The 21,379-nt window shown below is 40.3% G+C and overlaps 1 protein-coding gene across 2 annotated transcripts in view; it reads left to right on the forward strand.

Annotated features, from left to right (window-relative positions):
• PTPRO (protein tyrosine phosphatase receptor type O) overlaps positions 1-14,242 on the forward strand; it is a 265,462-nt gene extending 251,220 nt beyond the window's left edge. For both annotated transcript variants that reach the window (XM_003816527.5, XM_003816526.5), the window contains 4 exons: positions 3,739-3,893; positions 6,296-6,431; positions 11,785-11,905; positions 12,938-14,242. In XM_003816527.5, the coding sequence (XP_003816575.1) occupies positions 3,739-3,893; positions 6,296-6,431; positions 11,785-11,889 (396 nt within the window). In that variant the 3' untranslated portion in view covers positions 11,890-11,905; positions 12,938-14,242. The remainder of the gene's footprint in view (positions 1-3,738; positions 3,894-6,295; positions 6,432-11,784; positions 11,906-12,937) is intronic.
• Positions 14,243-21,379: the final 7,137 nt, after the last annotated feature.

A 21,379-nucleotide genomic window follows, 5' to 3' on the forward strand; every position in this document is an offset into this window, starting at 1 on the left:
CCATGAGCTAAGAATGGTTTTTACATTTTTTAATGGTTGAAAAAAGACAGCTGAGCATGGTGGTTCATGCCTGTAATCCCAGCACTTTGAGAAGCTGAGGCGAGCAGATCACTTAAGCCCAGGATTTCAAGATTGCCTGAGCAACACAGGGAGATCCCATCTGACTAAAAATTCAAAAATTAGTTGGTGTAGTGGTACACACCTGTAGTCCCAGCTACTCAAGAGGCTGAGGTGGGGGAATTGCTTGAGCCCAGTAGGTGGAGGTTGCAGTGAGCCAAGATTGTGCCACTACACTTCAGCCTGGGCAACAAGAGCAAGACTCTATCTCCACACACACACACACACAAAATCAACAAGAAAAATAGTATTTTATGTGAAATGCTATATGTAAATTATGTGAAATTCAAATTTCAATGTCCATATGTAACATTTTATTAGAACACAGCCTGCATTGTTGACGAATTGTCAATGACTGCTTTTGTGCTACATCAAGCTTGAGTAGCTGCAACCAAAACTATATGATCTGCAAAAACTAAAATATTTACTAACTGTCTCTTTGCAGAAAATGTTTGCTGACCCTTAAAATAGGCAATGGAAACAAAGATAGCCCGTATCAATACAACGTTAGAACTTGATACTACCTACTGATTGATATCTACAGGAGATAAATCACTTCTTAGCCATTGTTAACTGCCACTTGTTAACTGGTAGTTAACAATGTCTTTTATGACCAGGAGAATTCAGGCAAATCCCCGTATGACTCTAACAGACTGTGTTTCGTGTTGTTTCGGTCATTTAAAATTCACATTGCTTCCTTGTTAAGCACGTTTTTACTCAAATGCAGAGTTTCAGCTTAAGTGTCACTCCCTCTGTGGTGTCTTCTCTGGGCTTGGACACCGTTAGCCCATTCCTTCTCTGGGGCAGAGTCTTAAGTAAGCTGCTTTATCACAGCACACCATAGATAGTTACAATTCTCGCTTCTTGTGTCTGCCTCCCCAGTATACTGTGAGTTTCAGAAGCAAGTGCTGTATCCCTGTGGAATGAATAAATTAGTGAATGAATGAGTTATTTCAAAAATAATAAGGCACTTGTAAAGCATCAATAGACTTTCCGTCAGAGAAAATATTTGTCAATCCAAATGCCATTTGAACTCTGTTTTTTGTTCTTAGATATTTCAATTGAAAAGCCAGTGCAAACTGATAACCAAATACAGTACAAATCTGTCCCTAGGTTTGCACGTAGTAGAAAAAATTTCAGAGCACAAAATAGGGTCTGTTCCATTGCCTATTCTGTTGACAAAGAAGAGTCACATAGATTATTGCTTGGTCAGTACTATGCTTCTTGTCCTTGGTCTTAAGTGATGACCTATCTTTCAATGACAATCATGTGAAGGACTTGAAAAATAGGAATAAAAGATTGAACAGTAGTGTTTGTTTGTAAGGAATTTACTTGTTACAAGCGTCTGGTACCAGAGTGCCCCCTTTTGGCCATAAGCATAATGAATCTAAATGTTAAGCTACAATGAAGGCTAAGTTGCCCAAAGAACATTGTGCTATGCTAATTAATATATTTTTCAATTTGTTTCATTTTTTGTTTATACCCTTCTTTATCCATTCCATATTGATATGTGGAAACTTTCCAATTATAAAAAGATAAAATTACATAAGTAAGGAACTCAAGGTAAGAGAAATTTAGGAATAGCTAAGTAAGATAAAACCAGAAGAGTTTTCTCCTTTAACAAGAAAGGAGAGAAATGACCATAACACACAACTTGTCACTTTCTACTACTTGAAATTTGGCATCAACTGAGTGAGAGCTGGAGACTAAAGATCAACAAAAACGTGTTTGTTGCCAGGGACTTTGTGCCTTGCTATTCAGCTCACAGGGCTGACCCCAGTTCCAGGACCCCTGCCGTGTAGCTGCGGAGAAACTAACTACAATTTAATGATTTCCTGATTTTAAATCACCTTGCACTTTTTCACTGAATACATTTTCACTTCAACCATACTGGAATATATATATTGGCTACAGTGTACACATGTTATACAAATTATGATCAGCATTTAAACAGGGCAAGCATTTTCCTGAACTTTCCTGGCAACCAAAGTTATCTGGTGGCTGAGTATTCTTAAATCCTCATGATGTTGAATAAGTAAATTATTCTGCACAATTCTTTATGCCCAAGATAGTTTCTCAACATACTTCCTGAAGAGAGCAGTGAGGGTAGCCAGCATCTTTGTAGACTTCATGTTCTGTATGTCTAAGCCAGAGCCCTTGAACATAGTAGGGGAGGCACTGCATGCTGCTGGGGATATATTAGGTGCCAAGGGTACAATGGGTGTAGGGGAGGTGATAACTTATGTATATTTAAACAAATCTTACATATTTATTTATACATTTTATTTATGAATTGTCTTTATGCGTTTATTTTCTGCCCAAGACCACTGACTCTTTGAAATTCATTTCTCTTTTAATACCTGAACTTAAATTTTAGCTCAAAACTGACAGCGAGGCCAAGCTTCCTTCCTTCCCAGTTATGATATAGTATTCCAGCCTCTGAGTGAATTCTAGGCTCTTCACAAGTTTGAGGAATGAGGGATGAATCAGACCTTTATGAAGCCTGGGTTTGGGATATTTCTGATGGTTGATAACAAGTGGAGAATATATAACTCTTACAAGTTAGTTGGGACTAAAAAGAGTTGATCTGGAAAGATACACATTCTAGTTAATATGTACTCAGTTCAGAGAGAACAACAATATATTTGATGTATGGGTTAATAGGAATAGGTAAATATACAAGTTATACTCACTTACTGGGGACTCCCAGAATCAACCATACAATTGCACGGAGCTGGATGACAGTGAGTGATAGTAATGAGGTACTAGTAAGTAGTAATATCACACACATGATTACACTTAATTCACACAACAACTCTTGTTATAAGTATCATTAGGCCATTTTTAGATATGAGAAAACTGAAGCTCAGTGAGTCAAGTCCTCTAGTATCAAAGCCCAAGACAAGGATTCTCATATAAGTGATTTTGTGAAAGTGCATTCTTAGGGAAAGCCCATAAGGGAGCAAGGGAAGCAGATTGACAGAGAAGAAGCCCTACAGAGCATTCAGCTGAAAATCTCACCTGTGCTGGATCCCACAGAGAGTGCTGGGGCATGGACAGCACCGTGGTACTGTCTCACTCTGAAAAAGGCTGGATTTTTGTACCCCACAATTAGTCAGTCATTAGCTGTGGGCTGCCCTCAGCAGGAGAACGCAACCTCTTAGGCATTTTCTATCGAGGCAGCTCTGTGCAGTGGAAGGCAACTATCAAGAGATAGGTACTGCTGTGCTGTTAGCAGCAACTGGGAAAAGTGTGTCCCAGGCTGGCAAAGTGTATCTAAAGGGCACCAACAGCACTTTCTACAGTGTTTAATTCATTAGCCAAAACTGATGCAGCTTCTAAATGACAGAGCCAGGATGCAAACCCTAATCTGCTTAAGTGTTGTCCACAGGTACAGATTAGCCTACTTATCCTACTATTTGAAGCTTTATACAATTAGCGTGTTTTTTTTTTTTCAATACCTATTTTATGCCAGATATGGTGCTCAAAGCTGGAAAGGAAAGTGTAATGACCAGGAGTGGAACGTGGCTCTACATTTTGCATGCTTAACTAGCAGAGTCCTGGGTCATCCTAACAGTGAACTGAAAAATTAATGCTTGTTTTTGGCTTTTTTCTCTAAAGGCTGACGAGATGCAGGATGTGATGCATTTTAACTACACTGCATGGCCTGATCATGGTGTGCCCACAGCAAATGCTGCAGAAAGTATCCTGCAGTTTGTACACATGGTCCGACAGCAAGCTACCAAGAGCAAAGGTCCCATGATCATTCACTGCAGGTAACCTCATCAACTGCATTTTCTATTAAATATTATGAGTTGGTTTTGTAAGGGGAACAGCTCACCATTCCATAAGCCCTTATCAGGTTTAGTTGAAAATTAAATAAACTCTGATGTTTTTTAAACTATGATTAATTGATGTCTCAATATATACAATATTTATTCTGGCTTTCCTGTATCTATACCCTATAAAATAGATGTTATTATTCCAATTTTTAAATGAAAAAAATAGAGAAGAGTAGAGATGTTAAGGGATTCACACAAGTTCATGCAACTAGAACATGGAGGAGTTAGTATTCAAATCCAGGCATGCCAATCTGCAAAGATCATGCCCTTAATATGTGATATTATCCTACTCCATCAAGGATTCTGGGTAGTTACAACATGGACAAATACAAGGTCAAATTATAGAAAGCTGATCACAGCTTGACATAATATAAATAGGCATAAAAACTAGAAAAGGAAAAGAAAAATGAAAATATTCAGCTTAGGAAGATAAACATATTTGCTATGGTTCCTCTTTGGCATTGTCTCTTAAATTGTCAGACAGTAGAATGAAAAAGGATATAGGATATAAAAAAATCAAGGTCCACACTAATTCCCAACAGGAAAAGTTATCATAAAATTTAATTTGTTCTTCCTACTGTATGAACAGAGCTCCATCAAAGTCTATCTCTGTGATACAATATTGCTGTAAAATCCTTATGCAACCTCAAAAGAACAGGGGACATAAACGTGCTCCAATGGCAAGTGAGAGGTGGCAGTGGGATGAAGATGTGAAGGGAAGCATTGGCAACCATGCCAACCTAAGCAAATAAATCTACAATCCCAGACCTACTGCCTTGGCCCTTGTGAATTAGAATGACTAGAATGAGGAAGTATGTGTGTGCATTCATGTGTGTTTGTGTGGAGTGTGTGTCTCCCTGGAAAGGAAAATGCTTCATAAGCTACTAAGTTTCTGTTTAGGGCAGATATTGTTGCTGTCAATCCACTGTAGGCATTCACAGGTTAAAAGATGTGCTTTAGCAGATAAGATTATCTGTTCTCAAAATGGTTCTTTTCAAGAACAGAAAATGAAGCTCTTCAACTCTGGGGTCAAACTCACAGATTCCTTTCATGGAAGATAGTAAGTGCAGTTCTGGATATGACTTTACAGGTGCTCACCCAATGGCAGATCATTTTATCTGAGAAATCCTGGGAGGGAAGAGTTGTCTAGTAGAAAAAGCAACCTTAAACTCAAAGTTTATAGAGCGGGATTTTTCTAGCAAACTTTCCATATAAATTTGCTTGAACTTTCTCTTTTCCCATCATTTCACAGTGATTCAAAGCTGAGCCATTTGACTCTTTATTGAGGATTGGAGGGAAAAAAGGGCTGACTTCAACACATAGAACTAGGGACTGTGATGGGCAGTTGGTCAGCGCATGTCAGTCCACTTCCACCTGTGCCCTGAGCATTGGGATTGGGGGACTGGCTGAGAATGGGTCCAAATTTTTCATTTGATTTTAAGGCAACTATCTCAAAGGTCCCTGTGAGATGGAAGCAGGCCCAGGACCCACTAAAATGGCAGGCGTGCTGTAAGGCAGGTCTGGGGTGGTGAACTGAACTTAGGGTTGAAGATACACAAATCTCTGTGGTCCCAGACCTAGAGTTAGGGTATGGACATCTCAACTGGAGTTTTGAGCTGATCTGAGGGCTTAACTCTGATGCTGTTCAAAAGACAGGGTATTGTTTATGTGTATCAGCTCTCTGAATTCAGAAATCAGTTCCCGAGAGTACTCAACATGGAATCCCTACTTTTCTGCAGAAGCAGAGACCCCGATAAAGGGTGTGGCCAATGCAGTGCAAATGTCTCTCAGGAAGGTAGCCATGATAGTCAGAAATGTGACATTAGAAGGAACACCAACCACAACTCCATACTTAAAAATCAGTTAAGTGGAAAATATTGTCAGGAGCTTAGTCTGCGTTTTTCCACAAGGGTACTATTTGTAGTTTTTTAGAAATCATCAGTTTTATTTCAATAGTAAAGTAGCACCATCTGGGCTGGCCGAGGTGGCTCACGCCTCTAATCCCAGCACTTCAGGAGGCCGAGGTGGGAAGATCACCTGAGGTCAGAAGTTCAAGACCAGCCTGGCCAACATGGCAAAACTCCATCTCTACTAAAAATACAAAAATTAGCCAGGAATGGTGGCACATACCTGTAATCCCAGCTACTCAGGAGGGTGAGGCAGGAGAATCACTTGAAGCCAAGAGGCAGAGGTTGCAGTGAGCCGAGATCATGCCATTGCACTCCAGCCTGGGCAACAGAGCAAGACTCCATCTCAAAAAAAAAAAAAAAAAAAGAGGGGGAAAAAAAAAAAGAAGCACCATCTGAATAATATGCCATCGGAACATTCTTTTGCAGTGCTGGTGTGGGACGGACGGGAACATTCATTGCCCTGGACAGGCTCTTGCAGCACATTCGGGATCATGAGTTTGTTGACATCTTAGGGCTGGTGTCAGAAATGAGGTCATACCGGATGTCTATGGTACAGACAGAGGTAGGAACATAATCTATATGTATTTTTAAATTTTCCCTGGACTGAAAAACTTACCATTATTCAATGATATGCTTCAAAACAATTCTCTCAAACTTCTTTGTATCTTTCTTTCACATTTTCTTATTGTATATGTTCAAACTGCTTTGAGGCATAAAAGAAATAGACACTAGCCTCCAGAAATCCATTCGACGTATAATGATTATACTTTTATTGGCATCATAATTCAGAGTGCATGGGTAGATTCGTAAGAGTAAAACCTCTTTGAACAGACTCAGAGTCAATTGCAGATAACAGCCATCCTGGGTAAATGCCACCAAATAGAGACTGTTGAACTGGTGCAATTTGATTTATATTTGAAATGTTGGATTTGATTCAATACATTTGTCATTACTTTATCCTCCGTGTGACTCTATCCCAATTCACTTTTGATGATGATTAGAAGTTGGATTTGAGCTTTCTGTCCCTTTTATGATTTTAAAGATTCCCAGTCCCCAACCTACCAGCATTGCCAGTTCCCTTCATCTCAATGATGAAGATTTATTATTTTAACAACATGGAAGCATCCCCTGAAATATCCAACAGTGTTACGTGCTCCGTCTTCCTCCTCTTCTCCCGAGTCCTCCCTCCCTGAAAGCCTGAGGATGCACTTAGTCTGGAGCAACAACCCAAGGCAACGCCGGCAGACAGCACCGCCTGCCTCAGAGCAGCCGTGGGTGTGTACCCTTGTGGGCGCAAAAACCCAAGTACAACAGCTTGTTCATAAGCCTCATCACCCAGCCATACTCGCGACTTCTTAGCTTCAGTCTTACAATAATCCTTTTTCTCAAAGAGTGTGTGTGGGTGGAACGCTTGGGTAGAACACAACCTGGCCCGACCTGTAATCAGGGTATTTTTAAAATGCTTTGGTCTTCCTCATGCTTTTCCTACCCAGCACCACTAGATGTCAGTATCACTTCAAAAGCCTAGAGTAATGGCGGCCGTCTCAGCTGTTTCTGCTTTCCCACTCCTTTTACTTTTCTTTCCTCCTACCTCCCCATTCTTGTCTGACCAATTTTTGGCAAGGCTGTTTCAATACATTCATTTCTGAACTACAGCAGGATCATACCACTTGGGAAAGAGTTATCCTCGTTAATATTCAGACCTCTCATTGATAATTAGGAAGCAAGTCCAATTGGTTTCCTCACTTGGTTTCAATCATGCTGCCTAGTAATTTAGTGTGGTGGGGACATCAATATCACTTTTTAATCATAAGTTTAAAATGTCTGGTTTCCCAGAGGAGTCCACTGTCTGGTGAGTAAACAGTGCTTTATTAATCAGTCCATATTTTTGGCTTTTACTTCCATAAATTTGCACCTTGATATGTGATTAAAACTCCGCGTTTTGTATATGAATCACCAAGCTTCAAAGAGCCACACCTTATTTTAAGTATTTTGCATTTAATGAATTGTCTCCTCAATTTACTTAATTCATACCTTTTAAAACTTCATAGATTTTGGGGCCGGGCGTAGTGGCTCACAGCTGTAATCCCAGCACTTTAGGAGGCTGAGGCGTGCGGATCACCTGAGGTCAGAAGTTGGAGACCAGCCTGGCCAACATGGTGAAACCCCGTTTCTACTAAAAATATTAAAAAATGAGCCTGGCCTGGTGGTGGGCACCTGTAATCCCAGCTACTCGGGAGGCTGAGGCAAGAGAGTTGCTTGAACCCAGGAGACGGAGGTTGCAATGAGCTGACATGGTGCCACTGCACTCCAGCCTGGGCGACAGAGTGAGACTCCATGTCAAAAAAACAAAAAAAACTTAGTAGATTTTAATTATGGACTGTTTGCTTTTGACTTTTCTCCAACTACAGATTCTTAATCTCTTTCACATGACACATCCTCCATCCCATTTTAAGGGTCATTATCTTTCTTTTGGGTGGTTATCAAGCAGCCACCATGTCGCATTCTGCAAAGCCAAGAAAACGTTTTGTTTTCTCCCTAAATGTTTTACCCTAAATTTTGGTTGTTTTATTTGTTTATGCCAGCATTTTATGTTGATATCTCCTCGGACACAGCCTTTTTAAAGTACAGTATCCCCATCCTGGCCAACATAGTGAAACCCCGTCTCTACTAAAAATACAAAAAAATAGCCAGGTGTGGTGGCGGGCGCCTGTAGTCCCAGCTACTCGGGAGGCTGAGGCAGGAGAATCGCTGGAACCTGGGAGGCAGAGCTTGCAGTGAGCCAAGATCGTGCCACTGCACCCCAGTCTGGTGACAGAGCAAGACTCCGTCTCAAAAAAAAAAACCCCATAAAATAATTAATTAAAATTAATTATGAAACAATTAAATAAAAAATAAAGTGCAGTATCCCTTCCCTGAACTCTCATGGGGAGTTCAAAGTCAGCAAAGGGGGCAGAGGTTCCCCGGGTTACTTACTTTTTCCGACTTTTCTAGCTTGACCCTTGATTCCCGCAGGACTTCCTGGTGGATGTTTTCCAGTTCCAGTTATTTATCTGTGTCTTTTTTTTTTAACTTATGTCTAGAACATCTTGTTCATTTACCTTTATTTTTTCCTTGTTCCTCTGCTCACCATGGTTCATCCCATATTTTGAATACAGATTGATCTGCCTAAGATTCTCCTTAAGCCCATTCACATTCAAATTCTGCTGCCAGGTCACAAAAGTTAACAAGGAAAGAACAAAGTAAAAAAAGCTTATTCTTTTCACATGTATCATCCTAGAGTACTCCTTTGACACTAATGATTTTCAAGAGAATGAAATGGTTCTCCACTTGAGCTCTGTTTTTATGTATATAATCAACCCACATAGACCATATTTCCTCCCATCACTGGTATCTAATTTTCCAGCCTTCTCTACATTGCCTTGACTCCACCATTCCACCTCACCCAAAAAATTGCAGAAGTAGCTGATAGGATGAGCCATGTCTCCAGGTGCAACATGCTGCCTGGACTGCACTGTGACCTGCCCTCTTCCTCTTCCTCACCTGACCAGACACACTTCATAGACTTCTTCACACAAGTAGAGGCGTATTTAGAAAGAATGCCAGACCCTGGGGGGAGCCTGAATCTCCACTTTACTGCTGCACAAGTCATGTCACCTCTCAAGGCTCCCATTTCTCTTCTGTAAAATATGAATGATAACTTTCACTAATTTTTGTAAAGCAGACATGATGGGAAATAATATAACCTAGATAAGTGATTTGAAACTGTGAAGTGCTACTTATGAATGATGTTCTCCTCTCTTCTATTTTTATCGAATATTTTGTTTGGTTTTCCTCTAATATCCTTCCCTGGAGGTCAGTTGGGGCTTTGCTTTGAGCAGCCCATCCTCCTGATCTGCAGTTTGAATTTCGGGACTTTCAAGGACAAGTCCCTCCATAAATAGTCTTTATTTACTTTTCTTGTGGTCTTGTTATTTGGTTGTTTTTTGTTTTGATACAAAATGTAGCCACTAAGCAGATGCAGATTGAATGTCCAGGCAATCTCTGGTCTTATCTATTCCCTGTGTTGACATAACACCAGAAACAATGGATTAGGTGTCCATGTGTGATGACCACAAGGGGTAGCTCAGCCACTGATAGGATACCATCACCACAAAAGGGAATATATTTTCTCCAAACCGTGTTGAAAAATACAGGTTAGGCTGAGGCATCAATCCAGTGATGTTTGAAATATTAATTTTGTTTTTTGTATGAAGTTGTTACACAGGAAGCTTCTTAAAATCCTATGAATATTTTGACCGGATCTCATTTAAATGTTATTTCTAGTGGTATTACTTATAGAGAAACTCTGGGAAACAAAGAAAAAGGAGGAACACTGTGAAATTACCCTTACTTCTTGGCAGAAAGATATATTTTGGTGATTTCATTTTGGCTTTCATTCAAGTATAACTTTTACATGATTGTGCTCATATTATATGTATGTATATATGTGTGTTACTTTACATTCTATTTACATTGTAGTTTCTCATTTAGGATTTTACTATGTAGCCTGTATAGTATCAAAAATTACCTGCAACTCTATAAATCTCATTTTAAGGACAGACTAATGTTTCATTAAAGATACACTATTGCATACTTAAACCAATCTCCTTTTTATAGAACATTAAATTGGATTGTTTTCCACTTTTTACTATTATCTGTGTCCACACCATTTATTAGCACTTTATTAATTCTACCTCCACAAACAATAGGTAAAATGGACTGCCTCAACAAACTTGTCATCATTAAATATTATTCTTTTCATTCTAGCTTTGTCCACTACATAGATAGAAAATAATTATTTCAATGTACTTTGTATTACTTGACTATTTTTGGCATATTTTAATATTTCCTCAGTTTACTTCAAAAATCATTTAATAAACACAGCTAAGTGCTAAGCATTAGGAATAAAAAGACATCGTTTCTAACTTCCAGGGAATATTTGGCCTAGTGGTTGATGTCCTTTACTTATTTGTCTATTTGTATATGTTACTGATTTGAATGACTTTATCACAAAAATAAAGGCATCAATATTCTGTCATAATTCTAGAAAATATTTTTCTTTCCCAGTTTGTGGTTTACCCTGTGTTTTATTCTTTTTAACTTTTTAAAATATACAGTAGATTGAGATTTTTATTTGTAATGTATTCTACTGCTCTTAATTTTAGAAATTCCATTCCTAAAGGAATCAGAGAGAAATTAACCAATATTTTCCTCTGTATTTTTAAAGACAATTTATTAAATTACCTGGGATTTGCTTTGGTGTATGATAATGGGATATCCTTTTTTTTTTCAAAATAGCCCCACGATTTGATTGAATATTCATTTCCTTTAGCATTAATAATGATTTAATGTACAGCATGGTGAACATAGTTCATAATACCGTATTGTATACTTGAAATTTGCTAGGAAAGTAGATCTTAAGTGTTCTCACCACACACACACACACACACACACAAATATATATACATACATATATATGTATATATACACACACATATATAAACATATATATAATCTGGGGTGATGAATGTGTTAACTAGCTTGATTGTGGTAATCATTTCATAACATATATGTATATCAAGTCATCACATTGTACACCTTAAATATATACAATTTTTATTATACTGCAATAAAGTTAGGGGAAAAAAATTCCACTGTTTTTTAAAAAAGCCATGATGTTCTAAGCTCTGTTATTAATCAAAATACTTGTACAGTTGATTCTCTTGGATTTTCTAGTTATAAAACTGTGTCTCTGTAAATAATGAAAATGGTTTCCTTTAACACCAGATCCTGATCATTAAAACTGTCATAGTATAAAATATTATATCTTTGCACATGTCTGCTCTGAAACCTGTTTTTGTCTTTTGTTCCAGGAGCAGTACATTTTTATCCATCAGTGTGTGCAACTGATGTGGATGAAGAAGAAGCAGCAGTTCTGCATCAGTGATGTCATATACGAGAATGTTAGCAAGTCCTAGTTCAGAATCCGGAGCAGTAAGTGGAGAAGAGCTCACCACGAGTGCTCAGTCTTAGAACTATTAGAGGGGGATGTGATGGATGGGACAAAAGACTGCAGTAGCCATTTGTATTGACTCTGACTTCACATGAGTATTTCTTCCCAGCTCCTGGCCTCACATGGGTGGTCACAGGGAGAAACAAGTACTGTAGCAGATCTTTGAGTTTCAATGCACCTTGGTTGGTGTTGGCAACAAACAGGAGCTTCTGCACATCATGATGACTTTACCTCCATTCCCTCTACTCAGAACCCTAAATTATTCTGTTATTGGATCTCTGCCTGTAATATCAGGATACTACCACCCAAATCTATCTAGATATCTTGTGCAAATATTTTATTGATTACAAGGGCTGTATACGGGGTTACAAAAAGACATGAGCTGGATTGGACACTCCTAAAACCAAAAACAACAGTGACAATAGAGTCTCAGGATAGCAGAGTCTGAAAATACCTTGGTCTCCCCCATTATGTGAGCCCTTACTTGAGAGCTTCATGAAGACACTTGTAACATATTCAACGTCCTGTACTCCAGTTTTGACTACGAGATCAGATTTTGGAGGTGTAAGTAATCTTGGCTGAGGTAACACTAATCTGCCCATTTAGTTCAGTAAACAGACTGTAGAGTGTCTGACTATACTGGGGGAAGAGGAGCCAATGACAGGGTAGGGAGATGACAGTGGTGCATGATGGGAGAATCATGAAAGTCTGGGAAGCATATGGATCAGTGGGAAGGATAGGATTAGCACTGCACCTCCACATCCATCAAGAGAGACAGAGCGCACAATGGAGCAGGAAGGATAAAAAATAAAGAAAGACAGAGAGAAACAAATTTGCTGGGAGAGGGAAAGACATTCAGACCCACAGAAAGGAGGCAGCACACAGAGAAAGATGCACAGATCAACCCACATCTGCATAGGTTGTGAGACTGAGCATAGTGAGAGCAGTGGTGGAGCAGGAGAAGATTGCTGTGACACCAGGCTGCTTACTGTCTTTCTTTGTCTCATTCACAGGAGAGGACATGATGTGCGCCCATCCTCCCTTGCTTCCAGATTGTTTTAGTGGGCCCTGATGGTCATTTTTCTAAACAGAGGCCCTGCTTTGTAATATGTGGCCAAGGAGATAATTTATCTCACAGAAGCACCGGGAAGACTTAGCCTTAAAGAGCCTACAGTGTCCTTTTGGACTCTTTCACTTCGGGACATTTAATAATTGACCAAATTCAACAGAACACCAGGAAGGTCAAGACGCTCTCCAAAGGGCAGGAAGTACAGCACTTCCGAAGAGTTTAGTTGGCCCTTTGCTGGTTGGGCTGAGTTTTTTATTTTTAAGTGTTTGTTTTTAAGTGCAATAATTTTTGTGTGTGTGTGATTCTTATCAGAAAGTTGAATTGTTTTCTGCCTACACCGTTCATCAGCCCCATAACCCAGGAAGGAACAGGCATTGTTAGCATCAGATTATACCTCATTATTAAAAGAAGGCATGGCCACACATGAAGAAATGGTCATTCTACTTCAAAGAAATTGAGCCAGCACTATCTGTACTCTGACATTACCGGATCTGGATTGGGGAGGTTGGTCAGGGAAGAGAGGGGTTCTACCCACAGATCAACTGTGTAATCTTTTACTATTCAAGCTATAATTCAACTTCAAAGTAGAGTAGAAAAAAAATTGTCTTAACTGTTCTAGTTCTTGATGGTTTTCTTCCTTATTAACAGTTGGTGTTTCTTCCTTGGCCCTTTTGGACTAATGTTACTCTCCAAGTTCTTTCTCAAGAAACCACATCTGGTTCAGAAGAGTGTCAAGTTGGACTCTTTAAACTCTGTTGCTGTCTGAGCAATCTTGGTGCCTAGACTTTGCATTCCTTGTTCTGTTGACCTGCATACATGTGAGAGCTATTTCTTTAAGAACTATATAGGCTGTGAAAACGCACTTTCTTTCCCCCAAAGAGCTGGGAATTTATGAAGTTATGGCAATGACCTGCAGCATGCTGGGACAATTATTTGACTACATTTTTTTTGTAATATTGTCAAATGTCTCTATGGATTCTGACAGAAATTTCTTTTTGTTTTGTTATTCTTTTGGTTGTCAGTTTCATTTTAACGAGTGTAACTAGTAACATTTTATTCTTTGGATTTTGTATAATTACAGTACATGATTGTGTATTGTGACATGAATGCTGTCAAAATGACATTGATGGCATTGTGAAGCCTGTTACTTTGTGTCACTTCCTGATAAATAAGAGGTGATGACATGGATATACAACAGAAAACACTTTGAGTTGAAAGTAAACACAAGCTGGCTGCTTCCCTGTGGCAACTGTGGCTATTGTGAGCCTCCGTGTGTGTGCTTCCAGGAGGCTTTGCTCCTCTTCATGCACCTGACACTGCCCCTTCCCTGGCTTCCCTCCATCCCTGATCATCTTCATGAAGCCACAGATATAAGATCAGCTTAATATTTTATCAGTGACCTTAGTGTTGGTGAAGGATGCCAAATGAACAGCTCTGCACCCCACCGTCTCTTGTCACTGAAATGGCTTGGCCATGGCAGACCTTGGCAGAGTTTCTTGCAAGATCTGGCCAGTGAGTCTCAGTTTCACCTTGCAGGGTGAATGGCAGAGGATGCCCATACCCTGCAGGTTAACAGCTTGGGCTCCTCAGGGATTGTCAGTTCCTACTCACCTCCCTGCTGCCACCTCCTCCTCTTCTTCTCACCCCCGACTCCTTTATTTCCCTTTTTGGACATTTTAATAATATGTCGCACCATTCTCAGGAACAAACATAGTTAATGAAAGGTGGCAAAGGGATGTGTGACATTCTTAGATTTTCACACATGGACAGTCAGGAGTGAAATGTGCAACCTTGGAAGAGCTGATACAATGTATGGTAAGCTGAAGTACGTTTCCAACACTGCTGCTGAGAGCATACAGAAGTTTTGCAGCCTGGAACATTGCTTCCCATGAAACAAAGCACTTCATAAATATTTTATGTTTTTCTTGAGCACCCTTTCAAGGTAGGGATCAAATAGTGCCAGATCAATTTTCCCAAAAGGAAAGAGGAAGTATCCAGAGTTTAGACTGAAGGCTCAGAGTCAGAACTACAGGAAGGTCACACTGTTCTCTGGAACACTGTTGCTCCTCAGTTTGTAGAGTTTATGATGGAAAAGGCATCAGTCTATCAAAAGACTTGATTAATCCTGATAATAACTTTGGAATTATCTCTCCTGGGTCTCAGTTAATAAACTGAAGAATGACCTAATCATAACTCCATATCTTGCAACAGGTATAAGAAGTATCAGATACGATAATTGACCCAAAGGTGCTTTGTGTCTTGTTCTCTCATGTATGTTCCATAAGGCTACTCTCTAACCAGTTCTGTTTCCACACCAGGACCCAACTTTAAGCATTCAGAAGGGAGGCTTCCAGAGCCTCTGTATTATTAACTAGGGTTTTTAAAATTCATTTGAGTAATGCTTTGTTCTAAAAGAACACAGGAGCCTTAGTGCATGTGTTCATAATAGCCTGTATGGCACACAAAAAGATCTAAAAACTTGAGCGTTTTACAAAACATTTCATTTTGAGTGCTATTTTTTTTTCTTTTTTTTTTGAGACAGATCCGCTCTCTGTTGCCCAGGCTGGGGTGTACTGATGCAATGGCGTGACCTTGGCTCACTGCAACCTCCACCTCCCAGGTTTAAGCGATTCTCCTGCCTCAGCCTCCTGAGTAGCTGGGATTACAGGTGCATGCCACCACGCCCAGCGAATTTTTTGTATTTTTAGTAGAAATGGGGTTTCACCATGTTGGCCTGGCTGGTCTCAAACTCCTGACCTCAGGTGAACCCCCCACCTCAGCCTCCCAAAGTGCTGGAATTACAGGTGTGAGCCACCACACCAGGCCTTGAGGGCTATTGAGATCAAATTCCTTGGCTGCAAAAGATAATTTATGAAGTTAATTGAGAAACTACCATTAGGATCTAATTAATAAATGTAATAGTTGACAGCAGTATATCCATTACTACATATGATGATTTCGTTTAACTTGAAAAGCAAAAAGTGATGGATGACAGCATTTTTTGGAAAAGCATTTTAATTCGGGGTCTACAATTTCCCACTGTAAAGACAAAATTGCCTCCAAAATGTAAAACTAGAAAAGTTACTACTTTTTTTTAATGTCAGATTTTATAATGTCTCTCCTTTCCTAAAAGCTGTTCCTACTCCCAAAAAGGTGACACAGCTCTCAAAGGAGGCTGTGGCGTCAACAGGCATAGCAGGATCAGATGCTTTGGATTTGAATTTTCTGCAGGCTACTTGATAGCTGCTTGCTAGAGGATTGGCCCTTAGCCAAGGAGTTAAAGTTACTGAGTCCAACCTCTAAGAGCCAAAATTCTCCCTGCTTTCTAGCAAGGAGGCCTTCCTTTACACCTCAGGAAATGTCTGATGTAATGTGCTTCAAATAGCTGGCTCGCTTCCTAGCTCACAGATCTCTAGTCTGGTACTTGGCACAGGGATGAAGTCCAAGAGTCATGCCCATCACTGATTATAACATTCACTTTGGCCAAAGGGGTTATAAAGCAACAAAATATAACATGCAAAACCTGCAGACTTCCACCCCTGACTTTTAATAGCCTCATTTGGAACCATTTGAAGGAAATTTCAGCTGTGACATCTCTGACCCCTGGCCTTCCAGAACAGTAAGATTTTTTGCTTTTAGTTTTATCTGGTGATTATCACAAGGCCTTTTCCTGGTGGGTCACTGGATTAAAGATGAAGTATAAGGTTTAGCTCTGGGAGTTGCATTACAGGAGGGTCATGAACAGACTGAAGGCTGTCCAGACATTGTCACTAGAACCACCGGAAATGTGGAGAAATAATAGGTTATGATAACAAAACCTGGGAAAACTGGGGCTATTAAATCTGGAGTAAAGGAAGTCATTTATTGAATCACTCAGTCAACAAATGTGTGTTTATCTAATCATATTGTAGGAATCACTCAATCAATCCATCTAAGGTTTCTTGACCACTTGCAATATGCTAGGCCCTATGGTAAGCACAAATATGAAGGCTTTTAAAAATAGGCTATATAATCAGTTTTAATACTGTTGTTGGAATGTTCAAGAAAGCCTTAGTCAAGTCTTTTTCAACATTTTTATTTATATCTTCCAAAACTTCATCAATATATCTTCTGGACATACCCACCAGCCATCATATTTAATGATGTTAAATATTTTCCTCAACGGCTTATATAACAGAAACAACAAATGTTCATTGTTTTTGTTACTCATAAACCACTAGAAAGCCTGACATGATCGCTCTTGCTTGATGAGAATCACCAAACTAGTCCTGCCCTCCTGCTCATAACAAGAGTCTCCTCCACCATGTTCCTGGTGGATGGCTAATTCTTTTCTACAGAACACTTTTAGAGGGAGGAATTGCTTCTAAGGTAGCAAAGCATTTTTTCTTTTGTTTACACATCCAAGGACCTTACTAATATTAAGAATGTATGAGTCTGTGCCCCTCATGGGCATAGGCTTGAAGCCCAAATCTACTTCCCCATCTTGGAAAAAAAAAAAAAAAGATCAGGTTCTGTGGCTGCTTTGAATACCAGACTGGCTTCTCACTTGGCAGCAAAGGAGATGGCACCTGACTCAGGGAGCAATGGGGGTTTCTTTCTAATGTGCTAATCCCTTTATGTTCATATCCTCAACTTCAAAACATCATTAGGAAGTGAGAATACTCATTTCCCAGGTGACGAAGTTGAGAGACAATAAGGTGAAGAGGCAGTGTAGTTAAATTACAACTACAGGGTTAGAAAGTGGCAGAAGCAGGATTCCCAGCCAGCTCTGCCCAGCCCTAAACCTTTTCCCCCACAACTTCATGCTGTTTCTCGTTCATACTTAGCATGGATAAAGTGCAGTAGGATGGAATTAATAGATTCATCTCCAGGTAATGTGTTTAATATAGAGGGCAGGCATTCAATTTGAGAAATGGTAAATCTCTAACCTTCTAAGAAAATCATTTATTTATTGAACCTTTCATGCCAGGCACCGTAGAAGGGGCTATGGCGATGAGGATGGATGCAACAAGATTCTTGCTTCTAGTTTACATTCTAATAGGGGAAATCAGAAGTAAAAATAAGGGCAACAAAGTGTAACAGACACCATGATAGAAACACAAAAAGTATCCAATATAGGTCCAAGGGAAGGATAGGTGATCTTTTTTATCTAGAAGGGTCAGGAAACACTATACTACTATATTAAAGTACTAATAACTATAGGGCCACATTAAGCAATACTAAAGAGGAACATTCATTGCTCATTCAGCAAACATGAAACACCCAGTATGCATCAGTCACTGGGGCCCATATGGATGACTAATCCTCCCACCCTGCCTTCTGAACCTATTCTTCTTGGCACCTTCCAAAGGGACCATTTCTCTTAAGATGTCCACAAACAGCTCCAGCTCATGTATCACTCAGCAGAATCCAGTGGATTTACTCTTACTGCAAACCTAACAGAGCACACTGGGACTACTTTTCAAGACCCTTTGCAGAGTTCTGGGCAATGGAATGTGTGCTTCCTGGCCTCTGGACCATGAAAATTACCCAGGAGCAACCTTCCATTCCACCCTCCCCCACCCCTCTTCTTTCTTGTCTCTCTCTCTCTGTGTGTGTGAGTGTGAATGTGTGTATGTCTCTTTCTCTCTCTCCCTCTCCTCTACCCCAACACAGACGGTGGTGCCACAGATAGGAGGACTCTGGGTCCCTGAATCACCACTTGAGGCAGGGATATCTGGTAGCATTGGCCCATTATGTGATCAAGAAATAGATTTCTATTGCATTGTCACTGAAACTTGGTCATTGTCAGTTACAGCAATCAACCTGCCCTTAACTAATATGGCAGCACAAGGATAACCTTTACAACGATGTTCCATCTAAGTTGCAATAGGAAGTTTTCAGAGCAATGGTGTGTGACTGCCCAGTAAAATTCCCAGAAGACAGTTAAAGATGAAGCAGTGCAGAGCAAAGTAAACCCACAATGCAAAACAAGGGTTCAGGAAAGGCCACAAAAGCGATAATGGTTCCTTTAATAAATAAACTTTTTAACAGAAATATATGAATTCTTCTTTATAAGTTGTTTTCCTCCAAGTTAGATCTCTCCTGATCTTTTGGTTGTCATTGCTTTTCACACCCCATCATAAGACCATGACTCAGGACACCCACTAGAATTTCTTACCCTTACACTAGGCCATTGCCTCTGAATCAGACTCCTGGATTCCTATTAACAATATACCCCAAAGTGGTTTCACATCAACAAAAGCTCACACATACAGGAGCCCATGAGGCTTGGTGTTTGGAGTGATGCTGGGCAACCCAATCCTTTACATTTTGTGTGTGTCCTGGTGCGTTCCAGGGCCATGGTCACAGTTCAAAGCCAGCTGACACGAAATATTTTTGTTCAGTTCTAAGAGTACCAAAAAGTCCAAAGGGCAGTTTAAACTAGAAAAAGTTAACTGTAACCACTACATCCTTTATAAATATAAAACAGGATGGTCTTAGAAAGGTTCCTTCATCTCCAAAACCAAATTAGATCATATTGCCCCTTAACCAATGAACTTGGGAAGTGACACAGGACAGGGTCCAGCAGGACAGCAGAGCAGAGGGGCTTAGAATAAGGGACTGTGGTTGAAGAGAGGCTTGAGCTAAGTCTCTGCTCCTGACTACATGTAACTCAGTCATCTAATCTATGAAATGACATCCTGATGGCAGCTTTCACATAGGGAGTCTTAGTCAGGGCTGCTGTAACAAAGCACCATAAACTAGGTGGCTTTAAATATTTCTTACAGTTCTGGAGGCAGTAAGTCCAAGATCAAGATGCCAGCATGGTCGGTTCTGGTGAGAGCCCTCTTCTGGGTAGCAGACAGCTGCCTTCTTGTATGCTTACATGGCAGAAACAAGGCAAGAGAGCTCTCTGGGGTTCCTTTTATCTGGGCACTGATCCTATTCATGAAGGCTCCACCTTTATGATATAATTACTTCCCAAAGGCCCCACCTTCTAATATCATTACATTAGGGATTAGGATCTCAACATATGAATTTTGCGGGGCAAATTCAGTCCATTGCATAAGGCATCAGAAGATAACATGTGTAAGGATCTGAAAACAATAACAGGAATAGTTTAGTACATTACATACCACCCTGTTACAAGCCAATCTCCCACAGTCTCTAAGGGCCATCCTGATAGTCTTCAATAGACTTGGTAAGAGCATCTGAAGCTGGTATCTGACCTAGACTGACTGGGTTTTTCCAGGTGACACCTGAACCCCCTCCCCTGGCAGCTACCCTCACAGTCACAGACCTTGGAATATAAAAGAGGTATAGTCTGTGACCCAATGTGGATGACCTTGTGTCATAGGCATTTGATGCAAAAGCAGAAGCTAGTTTTCCAGATAAGAGGCCTGGATTTCCAATTCTTTACTAGCAAATGTATCACCAATATGTGTGTTTTATGTCCAGTGTATGTAATCTATGCTAGCGGGTTTCCCAGAAAAGCAATGTCAGCACCTAATTTACATTCCACGAAGATGTCTGCAGCTGTACAGATAATCTGCACAAATTCCTTGCACTAAAACTATATCTAGAGAGCTGAATACTTCTAAGACAAGACAGCCAATTTGTACAAACCTTAATATGTACATACGCCTGGGTCAAGTTAAGAAGAGATGCTTGGAGTGAACAGACACCGCTTGTGAGCACCACTTAATCCCTCTGTGAACTGGTTTCCTTGTTTGTTAATGGCAATAATAAGAGCCTCCTCCACAGGGCTGCGCTGAGGATTAAATGTAAAGCCCTTGGCGTGGTGCCTGGTGGTCTGGGGGTACAGAATGGCATAATTGAGAAAGTATAGTCTTCAGAGTCACAGAACTCTGTGCTCTTATGCTGACTAGCAGTGTGGCCTTGAGAAGTCACCTACTATTTCTCAGCCTAAGTGTTCCCACAATAAACAAATAATATCTATGTTTTCAAGTTGTGGTAAAACTTACAACTGGTTGTGTAAAGCACCGGCCAAAAGCCTGGCAGAGTCAGCATAGCATAAATGTAGTATGATTCTTCAAATTTCCAAATCTCTCCCTCTCTTAGTGCATTTAGGCCACCAAACCCACCTACTCCTTTCAGTACCAAGACATCTACAGAGTGAGCGTGCCCCTTTGATTTCTCAGTCCCACATGGGCGCCCTTAGCATGAGCATGCCCCCCACAGAAGGTCAGCTCCCAGAGCAGCAGTAACAACCCAACCCATGAAGTGCTGCCACACTTGGAGTCAGCAGCTCCCGTAAGAGGCAGAGCTTTGGCCAGGCGCAGTGGCTCACTCCTGTAATCCCAGCACTTTGGGAGGCCAAGGCCGGCAGATTACCTGAGGTCAGGAGTTCAACACCAGACTAACCTGGCCAGTATGGTGAAAA

This window comes from Pan paniscus, chromosome 10, assembly GCF_029289425.2.
Source record: "Pan paniscus chromosome 10, NHGRI_mPanPan1-v2.0_pri, whole genome shotgun sequence".
Taxonomy (NCBI): domain Eukaryota; kingdom Metazoa; phylum Chordata; class Mammalia; order Primates; family Hominidae; genus Pan; species Pan paniscus.